Source organism: Castanea sativa, chromosome 4 (assembly GCF_040712315.1).
Source record: "Castanea sativa cultivar Marrone di Chiusa Pesio chromosome 4, ASM4071231v1".
Classification (NCBI taxonomy): Eukaryota; Viridiplantae; Streptophyta; class Magnoliopsida; order Fagales; family Fagaceae; genus Castanea; species Castanea sativa.
Window position 1 is genome coordinate 22354679 of NC_134016.1, and position 13064 is coordinate 22367742.

Below are 13064 nucleotides of genomic sequence, written 5' to 3' on the forward strand. Positions count from 1 at the left end.
AAAAAAAGTGTAACTTTTACAGTAAAAAAAAAAATGTAACTTTTTAGAGTTACATCATGTGCAACTCTCTGTCATCTCTCTCTCTCTCTCTCTCTCTCTCTCTCTCTCTCTCTCTATATATATATATATTAAGATTTTATTGTTAATCATGTCAACTTTTTCCATTAAGCACTTAATTGTAGGGGCTATTTCAACCCAATATTAAAAAAATTAAAACTAAAGTGACACATTTAAAATATTAAAGAACATTTTGACGCATAATACAAATGCTTGGTCTAAAATGATAATGAACCCTTTTAAAATTTATTACGCTGAAAAATGGTAAATGAAATGAAAAGTATATTGCCTACGCATTGCATTGAGGGTTGAGCCTTTTTTTTTTGGGGAGGGTGAGTGTTGAGCCTGCTGCTACGAGTGTTGTACATATTGTCTTATTATTAAAATTAAAAAGAGAGAGAGAGAGAGTAGATGTTGGGTTGGGCATGACAATACTACTACGGTAAAAAGGCCAGTTGTTGGGCCCCCAAATAAAGAATTGATAGAGTGTGAAAAAAAAAAAAAAAAAAAAAAGCCCAAAGTAGAAGTGTGAAGTCTGTCAGTCAACTCAATCTTCCGTCGTTTCCTTCCTGATTGACGACGCACAAACAAACTGATATTTATTTGATTTGATGATATAAATATAAAAAAGAACCCTAATTCTCAAATCAAATCTTGTCTATCTCCCAATTGTTCGCTCTCTCTGTCTCTGTCTCTGTCTCTGTATTATGAGCGCATTTCATTTTATGTTGCCTGACGCTCAGAGTGTAGAAATTTGTTAGAGTCCTCCAAATTTCCAGTTTTAATACTCTCCCAAAAGAAAAGAGATGGTCGGAGCCGGAGCCGGAGCTAAAAAAACCACAAACGGTGGTGCCGAGGTGGTGAAATCGGGATCTGGATTTCCGACGATGCTAAAATTGAAACTGAAATTGAAAACAAAACAGCAAGAGCTTCTGCTCCGAGTCAGCATTCTATGTCTTGTCTATGTGCTGGCTTTCATCACACGCCTTTTCAGCGTTCTCCGCTACGAATCCATGATCCATGAATTCGACCCTTACTTCAATTACCGAACTACCCTTTATCTCACCGAGAAAGGTTTCTACGAGTTCTGGAACTGGTTCGACTCCGACAGCTGGTACCCTTTAGGCCGTATCATTGGCGGTACCCTCTACCCTGGTCTTATGGTCACCGCCGCCGTCATCTACTGGCTCCTCCGCCTCCTCAGCTTTGCCGTCCATATCCGTGAGGTTTGTGTCTTAACCGCTCCCTTTTTCGCTTCCAATACAACAATTGTTGCCTATTTCTTTGGTAAAGAGATTTGGGATTCTGGTGCCGGTCTTGTTGCTGCCGCCTTGATTGCCATTTGCCCTGGATATATTTCCAGATCGGTAGCCGGGTCTTATGATAACGAAGGGGTCGCCATTTTCGCATTGTTGTTCACCTTTTATTTGTTTGTTAAGGCCGTGAATACGGGTTCCTTGGCCTGGGCATTAGCCTCTGCTTTTGGATACTTTTATATGGTCTCTGCTTGGGGAGGATATGTGTTCATTATCAATTTAATCCCGCTTTACGTGCTCGTGCTTTTGGTCACTGGACGGTATTCCATGAGGTTATATGTTGCCTATAATTCTATGTATGTAGTGGGGATGTTATTGGCTATGCAGATTCGCTTTGTGGGCTTTCAACATGTTCAGTCTGGGGAGCATATGGCTGCAATGGGTGTCTTCTTTTTGATGCAGGTTTTCTATATGTTGGATTGGGTTAAGTATTTGCTAAGCGATACCAAATTGTTCCAAGCCTTTTTGAGGATCACTGTCACCACTGCACTCGCTGTGGGTGCTATAGCTCTTGGACTAGGCACAGCATCTGGATATATCTCCCCATGGACTGGCCGATTTTACTCTCTGCTTGATCCAACTTATGCAAAAGATCACATTCCTATTATTGCATCTGTCTCTGAGCATCAACCAACTGCTTGGTCGTCTTTCATGTTTGATTTCCATATTCTGCTCTTCCTTTTCCCTGCGGGTCTCTATTTCTGCTTCAAGCGATTGTCCGATGCCACCATCTTCATTGTTATGTATGGTCTTACAAGCATGTATTTTGCTGGTGTTATGGTTCGTTTAATTCTTGTTGCCACACCTGCTGTATGTCTTATTAGTGCCATCGCTGTTTCTGCAACTATAAAGAATTTGACTCTCGTAGCAAGGGCCAGGAATAACAATAAGGTTACCCACTCTGGTTCTCTCAAAGGAAGCACTAGCAGTTCCAAGGCTTCTTCTAAGGTGAGAATGAGATCAGGTCATCACTATTCTTCTAAATACTTGTTTATTATTTTGTTTTGGTTATAGAAAGTAGTAGTGCATTTATCTCACATGTGCTCATCTAAGTGGTCTGTTGTTAGTCAAATTCCTATTGCATTGCATCTGTTGTGAATGACCTTTCAAATCATTGTCCATGGTGTGGATGAAATATGGTTACATGCTTGGGGTTTTTTTTTTTTTGTTTTTGTTGGGTGTGTTATCATTAGTTAAAACAAGTATGATCAAAGGTGTATGTGGCTATGTGCCGTTGAACCTTAGCTCAACTGGTAAGTATTTCATATGCACCAGCTATAAATATACTGATTTAGATTCTAGTCACTTGTCAAGCACATTCTTGTATGTAAATGTTGTTGATTTGACCTTATCACCTACAAAATAATATGAAGATGAAGAAAAAAATGTTGTCTAGTATTGGGAGTACTTTGGTTGAACGTGTGGAATTAGTTTGGCCATTCGAGTGTTTAGTTGGGCTGGATCCATTATTGAAAGAACATGAAGCATAACACATTCCTTTTTGTGAACACTTATATGTTTTTGTAAATTACTCAACAAGTGTAAAGGTCCATAGATTAGGAGGTCTTTGTTATTAAACCCAACTTAGAGAGTAGTTAGTGGAACATAGTTTATTCTCCATTTGATTATGGTGGCTATATATCAAAAAGTATGTTACTTCTCCTGCACAAACAGGCTTCACTTGATCAATCCCAGCCTATCCAGAGAAATGGTGCTATTGCATTACTTCTTGGTGCATTTTACTTGCTCAGTAAGTATGCCACTCACTGTACCTGGGTCACATCAGAGGCATACTCATCTCCCTCAATTGTCTTGGCCGCAAGAGGTGCTCATGGCAACAGGGTCATCTTTGATGATTATCGTGAGGCATACTTTTGGCTTCGACAGAATACTCCTCAAGATGCTAAGGTGATGTCATGGTGGGATTATGGATACCAGATCACTGCGATGGGAAACAGAACTGTTATAGTTGATAATAACACCTGGAACAATACGCACATAGCTACTGTTGGACGTGCAATGTCATCTTATGAAGATGAGGCATATGAAATTATGAGGTCGCTTGATGTGGATTATGTATTAGTTGTCTTTGGAGGTGTTACTGGCTATTCTTCCGATGATATTAACAAGTAAGGGCATATAAATATACTTTTTTAATTATTTGGAAATATCTTGCACTATATGAAGGATTTCTTGAAGCTTATGATTTTAATTATTTATTTATTTTTGGTTCTTTTAAATTTGACTTTGATCGTAACCAATACAATGATTTGGGTGTACTCTGAGTAAAATATTTCTAATATATTATGTTCACACTTGCACCCATTGCCCCCATTGCCCCCATTTTTCTGTGGTTTTTGAGGCTAGGAAGTGGCTTTACCTTTAAAGAAAGGTCACAATATATGTGGGTCATGTATCAAACAATTGTGACAAATTTGATCAAGCTGGCAAAGAATAATTTTGATAAATAAGCTGGCAAAGAATAATGAGTTAATCTTAAAGGCTACTTGGTCTGTTTGACTGTTGATATCATCAACAATTGTCCCATCACAAAAGGCTTAATTTTGGCAAACACGTGGATTGTAAATTTGCATCTTTGGTGAATACTCATACCAATCTTGGTTGGTAATTAATCAGATACTGGACCTCTGTCCTGTTAAGTGATTCTGTAGGGACTACAAATGATACCACTTTAATAAACTTATGCTTATATTGATTCTATCATACATATCTTTTGGTATCTCTTCTTTTTGTAAAAGCAAGATGGATTGTGAGGTCATGGGTTCAAAACCCCATCAGGTATGTATTGTACTAATTTAATGTCATTAATATCTTCAGGCATTTGCATTTTTTTTATTCAAATTGATGGACTCTATCTGTATAAGTTTACTGCTACTGCTCTTCCATCATTACTAATTCAAAATTTATCTATTCTAGATTTTTGTGGATGGTGAGAATTGGAGGTGGAGTTTTTCCTGTAATAAAGGAACCTGATTATCTTGTTAATGGCGAGTACCGCGTTGACAAAGGAGCAGCTCCCAAGATGTTGAATTGTCTAATGTAAGTATTTAGCATTGATATGTGTATTTGTGTGGTAATTTGGAGGTGTTTCCCAATTCTTCCCTAATTTTTTAAAAGTTTCAATGCGAACCTCTACTTTCTAAATTGTTTCAATTTGCTTCCTTGTTCTCTGCCACATGAACACAAATATTTTTTTGCATTTTATTATGTTTTGTTTACATGTTACGACTTTTATGCTGTTTCATAAGCTTTTCTAGTACTAGCAATTGATCTGTGAAAGGGATTTTCAAATTTTATTTTGGAATGTGTGTGCCTGTTGTCTGCAATAAGCTCACTCCAACAATAACAGCCAAAGCCTTAGTCTCAAAACTTTTGGGTCTGCTATAGATCTTACAAAAATGAATCAGGGTCAGCTGTGTGTATTCTTTTTCACTGTCTTATCATATTCTCTATCACCTCCTTAATCAATGCCCTTTTTTACTACTTCCACCAATGTTTTTTAAGTCTTCCTCTACATTTTCTCACTCCCTCGACTTGAATTAACTCACCCTTCTTTAATGGTGGACTAATTACTCTCCTCTACACGTTAACAAATCATCTCAAATGACTCTCCATCTTTTCATAAATAAGGGCCACTTACCTTTAAGCAAATTTTCTCATGCCTATCCCTATCTTATTTGGTTTTTCCACTTATCTGTCTTTACTTTCTCATATAACCGATACTCATTTTATGAAGATGTTGTGTTTTTGTAGCCCAACATTCAGTATAATAGAGCACAGTTGGTCCTATAATAGAATTTTCCATTTAACTTAATAGGTATTCTACAATCACATAGTACTCCTAGTGGGTTTCTCCACTTCATCCATGATAAGATTCACATCCTCTTTAATCTCTTCATCTGTATGAATTCTTGATCCAAGATATCCAAATTCCAAAGCACTCACTCTTTAGTATTTTTTTACTATTAAGCCTTACAACCCCTTCATCTTAATTTCTACTCTTACTAAACTTACATTCCATGCTCACTTTATTTTTGATTATTTGGGATTATACCAACCCCCCCCCCCCCCTCCCACCACAAACCAAAAAAAATCTCATTTTTCCTTCTCAATTCTATCCGTGTAGTCTTCCTCTATTAAATTATTGTTAAGAATTTTATATTCTTGTCAAAAGTGTAAGCTTGATGGGTTATGTTCGTATCTTATTCCTCCCTAAATTGTGTCTTGTATTCTTGCTTCTTAGTGAGGATCTTAATTTCAGCTGAGAAATTTCAATGAATTATTTATGTATACTAACTGTCATTCCAGATCCTCTCTCTCTCTCTCTCTCTCATGAATACACCATACTACCCTTGGTAAAAAATTGATGGTTATGTTTTATTTATTTCTTTAAATCTTTTTTGGTGATTAGGTACAAGCTGTCTTATTATCGATTTGGAGAGCTGACGACAGAATATGGCAAACCTCCTGGGTAAGTTTAAGGTTATCTTCGATTTTGTCTTTAAAAGGGATTTTACTACTTAGTAAAAATAAAAGGTATTGTACTAATTTGTGTTTGTAATCACAGATACACTTGTGGGTAGACAAATACTAGGCTATTGCATGTCACATGCATGTGAAACAAGAAAAATTTCAGTAAAAGGATAGCGAGTTCATGAATGAGCATGTTTTAGTGTAGGCATGCAAGCAGAGACAAAAATTAGGGGGGGGAGGGGAACAGAAAATTCTCTCTGAAGTCTCCCCAAGTAGGAATTGGACCTCTAGTCTGTAGCTTTTCCCTTCCTCAGAGTTTTCTTTATTGGTTATACACACCCAGTAGGGTTTGAACCCATGAGGAAGTGTGCCATAAGAAAGAAAAAAAAAAAGAAGCCAAAATCAAAACATGAAGTAGATGCAAATCATCAAGTTTATACATTTTTGATGGATACACTACAGAATATAATGATTGGAATGATGATATTTGGCACTTTGAATAAAAATTTTGACCTTCTGTTTACTTAATTGGATGCATTAATCATTTACACCAGAGAGGTTTGGTAAAAGCAACAAGTGAGAGTCAATCAGGTTTGCTTTAATTAAGGCTTTCTTGCACATAATCCCTGGACATGGGTGACTTGCATTTGAGGGCCATATGGGAGATTGAAGTTTAAAGCACTTTGATTTGTTCTTGTGCAGCTGGGTCCTTAAATCCTGATAATTGTTTCCGGTGCTCCTTAAATACCATCAGCTTCACTTTTTATATGGAATTTTAATATTCTGTTTTCTGCTTGGTGATACCTTCACTCTTCTGAATTAGTGGCAGTAGAGGCATTGTGTTTCTTTAATGTGTGCCAAAGTGTGCATGCTGTATTTTGTAATACCTTTCTTGGAATGGCAGGTATGATCGTGCCAGGGGGGTTGAAATTGGAAACAAGGATATCAAACTGGAATATTTGGAAGAGGCCTTTACAACATCTAACTGGATTGTTCGTATTTACAAAGTTAAACCTCCTAATAATAGGTGGTGAGTCTTTTTCATTCTCTCCCTGCAGGACAGCATGGTAGATGAAACTCTCAGAGCATATGAGTCTTGAAAGGTAGTGTTAAAGAGAGAGAAAACTATATATTTGTTAGAGTTTGCAGTTAGTATTTGAGGCTTTTAATGTTATTGACCCCCCTTTTGGAGATTTTGTAATGTTTTTTTAGCTCATCTATTTAAACTTTTTAGTTGATTGTATGGTTGAGAAACTTATTTAGATGAAAAATGTGATTGTTTCGCATGGTACAACTTACAGTTTCACGTTCAATGATAATGTCAGTGGTCCTTATAGTTTTTTCTCTATCAATAAATAGTAGTAAGATGAGCTTCAATGATGTTATATGCCCATGGAAATGTCTGTGTGGATTAATATCCTTACTGGCCCCAATGCATGGTTCAATAGTTGGATCAAGTCAAGCACTCAAGTGGTCGAGCTTAGTTTTTTACTCTGTTATCGAGCTCGTGCCAAACTCCTGGGCCCAATATGGACCTAAATTTTCTAAGTTTAAGCCTCTTATTTTTTTAGGTGTACTTATTGTTTGAAGAATTCAGTTTAGGGAAAGCATGATCCTCTTTGCTTGATGTGGTTTTCTATGGAGGCAGATGAATAATGTGTAGAGCTGGTTGGTGTTTTTTTTTTTTGATAGGTAACAAAAATTTTTATTAATTAAAAAAATAGCCAACCTGAGTACATTGAGAATGTACTATGAGTGCAGAAATTAAGAACCAAAATTACAATACTCAAGAAAAACTTGAAGGGAGAAATAAGAAAAAAGCGATAGAGCTACACTCCAATCGAGGAGAGCATGTAAGAAGAAATACTTTAATCTTTAGCAAGGGGCACTTACATTCCCCAAAACATCTAGCATTTTTTTTACTCCAAACAAACCACATCAAGCAATGTAGTACAAGTCTCCATAAATCTAAGGCCTATTTTGTATTGTTATTTGAACAGTTATTGTTGTTTAAACATGTATTTCCACAACACTTTCACCTACACGTATTTTTACAACACTTAAACAATGTTACTAAAACAACATTACCAAATAGGCCCTCATATTGTGATGTCGCCCAAATTTACCTTGTCAAGACTTAAACATCTCAATAACCTTATGTGACATAACCCAATGAAGTCCAATCAAACGAAACACCAAGAACCATAGCTCAACAGCTAAGGGGCAATGAAGTAAAAGATGATCCTTTGACTCCCCTTGCTTCTTACACATGTAGAACCAATCATGAACAATAATACGCCTCTTGCGAATGTTATAGATTGTAAGAATCTTACCTAAGAAAGCTGATTATGAAAAGAAAGCTATCCTTAGAGGAACCTTCGATTGTCACACCAACCTCCAAGGGAAGGAAAGAGTAAGAGAGTAGAAAGAGAGATTGAAATTTCTAACCTCAAAACCTCTACTCCTTGTTGGCTCTCACCAAACCTTGTTAGGGCCAACCTTTTGCATTTTTGAAGAGTAAACAATGTCCATGTAGAGCTGGTTGTTATTCATATAAAATTTAGATTATTGAGATCGTTTCTCAAGTGATACTAAACCATGGGCACAATTGACATGAACTCTAAAGGTTTCCTACCAAATTATATATAACTAGTAAGTTATCCGTGCGATGCACGGACTATTTTGTAATATTTTATGTAAGACAATTTTGAAGAATGCTGCACATATATTATAAAGAAAAAGTAAACTAATTTAGAGTAAAGAAACATATATATATATTTTGAGATATTAAAAAGACAAAGTTTTAGCTACAAAATTGATTGTAGCCTTAAGCTACAACCTTACTCAATATCTTTTTTATAGGAGGTGAATTTTGAAAAATTCACTATTAGATTACTTATTCTTCTTATATCTTCTATGTTTGCAAAATTTCAAGAAAATTTAAAATCAATAGCCACATCATTAATAAAATTTTTAAATTTCTAGTTTTTGTAATTTAAAATTATGCATAAAACATAAGTTTATAGATTATATAGTAAATAATATCCGATTGACACAAAATTTTTGATGTGTATTAGGAACCTATAGAGCATGCAATTCATCGTTTAGATTTTCAAAATATGTAATAATATTTATCTTATTTCAAAGTATGTACCCTAAAGAAAAAAAAAAATTATCTATAGGGGTTTCAGTGGCTTGATGGTAATGGGAGGTCATTATAACGAAGATGGCAGTTAATATTCCTTTTTTTTTTTTTTTGCTTTGGTTTTTAATACTAATATAGTGGCTCACGCAATTAATGAGATAACAATAAAAATAAGTGTAGATAATTGATTTTGCACCTATGATTTAATCAAGGAAAATGACTAGAATGACCATCCATGTACCCCCAAAAAATCATGATTGCATTACATGCATCAATTTGTTCTTGCATCACATTCATCAATTTGTTCTTGTTTTACATGCATCAATTTATTTATTGCATATCATAAAAATGATCTTGAGATTCTAACGGTAGCAACAGTGTGTCCAATTTCTAAATCGAACCATCAGATCAAAAGATATCGCATGATCAAGTTTGCACGGTCAATTTGCATGGTATCTAGGAAGAGTCGACCACGCACAATTAATTTAAATTAATTTTGATTGGTTAGACAATTAAAATTAATTAAATAATTTCGTGATTTGTTGGTAATTAGTGTCTAAAATAGGATTGCATGCATAAGAATAAAAGAAATTACTGAATAACAATAAAATTGTGGATAATCTGAATTTTATCAAGATTTATTTTAAGGGATTTATCTACAAGATAATTGGTCCTAAAAAGTTTGAATTATCCAGAAAAGAGATAAAAAAAATCATAAACTAAGGATGAAAACACGTCTAGATACAAAGACTGAATCAAAAAACCCTAGAAAGAGAGTCCAAAATGCACCTGAACATGAAAGTGCATTCGGCTTCCACAGTACCATTCGACACTTTTGAAGTGCCGAATCGGCCTCTTTTGGGGTTTGGCCCAACGCCCTTTGGGTGACGATAAGGCACACATTTTTCGATCTTTTTGCAAAAGGACGAGTCCCAATTTGCGTTTTACGCATCAGAGCTATTTTTTAGAGTTTTATGGTCTCTATAAATAGGGATTGGATCCTATAATTCAAGGACTTTTTTTGGTGCTCTAAGAGGCATACGTTTTTAGACTCTCCAAGTGCTTATATTTGCTGATCCTTTCTGATATTTGCTGCCAAAATTAGGGTTTTTAGGTTTCAAAGATAATTGAATAAATTTCTTTGAACCTAAAACATCTTTTCAAGAATAAGAAGTGCTCCATGCAAGAGGTTGTTTTCAATCAGCCTTTCCTTTTCTTTATGTTTTTCTCTTTTATGATGATGCATGTTTTTCTTCATCCATAACATGAATTGTTCATTGTTTTGTTTAAAGCATGATCTTGATTTATTATATGTAGTTGTTATGATGTCTTTCTTAATTTCAATAATCTGCATATAACCAATTCTTTTTCTTAATGAAAAACAGATCTGCATCTTTTTTAGATGTAGATCTGAATTTTTCTTAATAAAAAACGGATCTGCATTTTTATTAGATGTAGATCTAAATTTTTTCTTAATCAAAAACGGATTTGCATCTTCATTAGATGCAGATCTGAATTTTTCTCAAATTAAAAACTGATTTGTATCTTTCTTAGATACAAATCTGATTTTTTTTTTTATTAATATATGTAGAGTTTGAAACAAAGGAAAAGATTATGCATGATTGTGTTTATGTTTTTTTTTTGTTTGGTTCATATAGCATAAATTTATGTTATGAATGAAATTCTCTTCAAAAAATCTTTTTCATATTTTTTGAACATACAAAAAACAAATCTAATTTTTCTGTTATCAAAAGCCTTTTTTTTTAATCATCATAAAATAGATCTGATCTTTTACCAAGTTAAAACCATTTTTTATTATTCTCAAAAACAGATTTGGTTTTTTCTAAACTAAAAATCAAAAAAAAAAATTTATCACTAAAACAGATCTGAATTTTTTAAAACAAAGAAAAGGATGAATTCATAAATAAATTTGTTTGATATAATTTTGTGTATATACAACATGTCATTTATAGCATGCATAAATGGTACATTGGTCACAAGAGTCTAAAAGACCAGACTCTGTCTAGGCAGAATGGGTGTCTAACACCTTCCCATTCCATAACCTAGCATCCGAATCTAGTTCTTTTGGATAGGTAGATCTAAGCCTCATTTTTATTTTATTTTGGGCGATGTGTAATTAGGACAAAAAGCCATATAATTATTTGGTAGTTTGTAACTAAGACCTAAAGCTATGTAATTTTCAAATTTTTTTCAAACATGTATTTTTTATTCAATCAATGAGAATGGAACAATTCAATCATGTATTTTGTATTTATTTTTTTCTTGTTTTTTTGTATAAAAAAATAAGTGGCGACTCCATATCACTTACCCAAAAAGAGAGGTGCCCTAAAAAGCACTCCAAAAATCTCTCTTTTTTGAGAGGCACTTTCGGCGAGGTCTCTCACAATAAGTTAATGTAAAAGTTTGGGTAATAGTAAAAAAAACCTAATAAAAAGAGGTAAAAATTGTTAAATACAAAATTAGAGTGCCACATGGTAGGACGTCATGTACTCTCTCATAAGGTCTCTGCTTTTATATATACTAGTCGCTAGCCCGTGCTATGCACGAGAAAGTTCAGAAATTTTATTTTTTAATATATTATACATATTTTTTTCTTTATTAAGTACTAATAAATGAAATGTTAATTAATTTCATATTAATCTGGATATAATATTATATATGTTATCTCTAAAGTATATATGAACGAATGAATAAATATTAATAGTAACTTGAGGTTATACAATAGGTTCATATAAAAAATTCAATGTTAAAATTTCAATAATATAACAACGAAACTCATATACAAATAAATACAAAAATAATTTGTTTATGCTTGTATGCTTCCACTTATCATGGATGGAAATTTTCATTTCAATATACAATTGTATCTTTGTATTGTTGCGCATTATGCAAAGTGATTGTATATCGTATGATGTAATCTCATTTTTCACCTCAGGAAAGGTTAAATCATGGTCCCAAAGAGCAACAAAACACTACAACAAAATGTAATTACAGTGACAAATTTTAGTGAGGAAAATTTTTTCGTCGTAAAAAAGTACCAGATAGCAACGAAATTTATATTTCGTCGCTATTTATAAAACAAATTGGTAACATTTAGTGACGAAACATAGATTTCGTTGCTATAGGGGGTGCTGAATTAGAGGCGCCAAACGAACATGCAGGCGCAAAACCAAATGGATCTACAGCGACGACTTTTTTCGTTGCTAAAAGTTCTAGTTTGTTGCGATGAAACAATTTCGTTGTTAAAGGTGCTGCTAGTCATGCTTCGTCACTGAAGGAGACAATTAGCGACGAAAATACTTCGTCACTGAAAAGAAAAACACAAGATTTGTGTGGAGCATCTACGATGAACTCGGATTCGTCGCTAAAGGCAGTGAATAGCGACGAAACTAAATTCGTCACTATAGATACATTTAGCGACGAAACATGGATTTCATCGCTATAGGGGGTGCTGATTTAGGGGCGCCAATCAAAAGTGTAGGCGGGAAATCAAATGGAACAACAGCGACGAAATTTTTCCGTCGCCAAAAGTTCTAGTTTTTGCGACGAAACAACTTCATCGCTAATGCTGTCATGCTTTTAGTGACGAAACCAGTTTCGTCGCTGAAGGAGACAATTAGCAACGAAAATGCTTCGTCGCTGAAAAGAAAAACACATAATTTTTGTGGAGCATCTGCGACGAACTCGGATTCGTCGCTAAAGGCAATGAATAGCGACGAAACTGAATTTGTCGCTATAGATATCCTATATATAGCGCTCTAACTCTTTTTTTTTTTCCCTCACTCATTCGACAATACCCACTCCCTCACACCAATACCCACTCCAAATCGCACCAGTGACGCTCCAGCACCATCGCATCGACAAGCTTCGGTGACGCTCCAGCATCGGTGAGCTTCGGCAACGCATCGCTTTGCGACGCTTCGCAGCAACGCATCCCACCAACGACGCATCGCACCGTGACACTTCTGCGACGCTTCAGCTTCCATCTCCTTCTCATCTTCTCCATAGGTAATTTCCTTTTCTTTTTTGAG

At 34.9% G+C, this 13064-nt stretch overlaps 1 protein-coding gene across 1 annotated transcript; it reads left to right on the forward strand.

Annotated features, from left to right (window-relative positions):
* Positions 1 to 684: 684 nt before the first annotated feature.
* On the forward strand, positions 685 to 7223 carry LOC142631135 (dolichyl-diphosphooligosaccharide--protein glycosyltransferase subunit STT3B). The gene is made up of 5 exons (XM_075805221.1): positions 685 to 2321; positions 3048 to 3502; positions 4311 to 4433; positions 5806 to 5865; positions 6772 to 7223. Exons 1-5 carry the CDS (start codon positions 864 to 866, stop codon positions 6899 to 6901), a joined length of 2226 nt encoding a protein of 741 aa, XP_075661336.1. The 5' UTR covers positions 685 to 863; the 3' UTR covers positions 6902 to 7223.
* The last annotated feature ends 5841 nt before the right edge of the window (positions 7224 to 13064 follow it).

Bases quoted from the DNA above. Each gene is read 5' to 3' on its own strand.
- LOC142631135 (XM_075805221.1), top strand. From the start codon at position 864: ATGGTCGGAGCCGGAGCCGGAGCTAAAAAAACCACAAACGGTGGTGCC. The intron at 2,322-3,047 runs GTGAGAATGAGA...CTGCACAAACAG, and splicing joins GTTCCAAGGCTTCTTCTAAG to GCTTCACTTGATCAATCCCA. The intron at 5,866-6,771 runs GTAAGTTTAAGG...TTGGAATGGCAG, and splicing joins GAATATGGCAAACCTCCTGG to GTATGATCGTGCCAGGGGGG.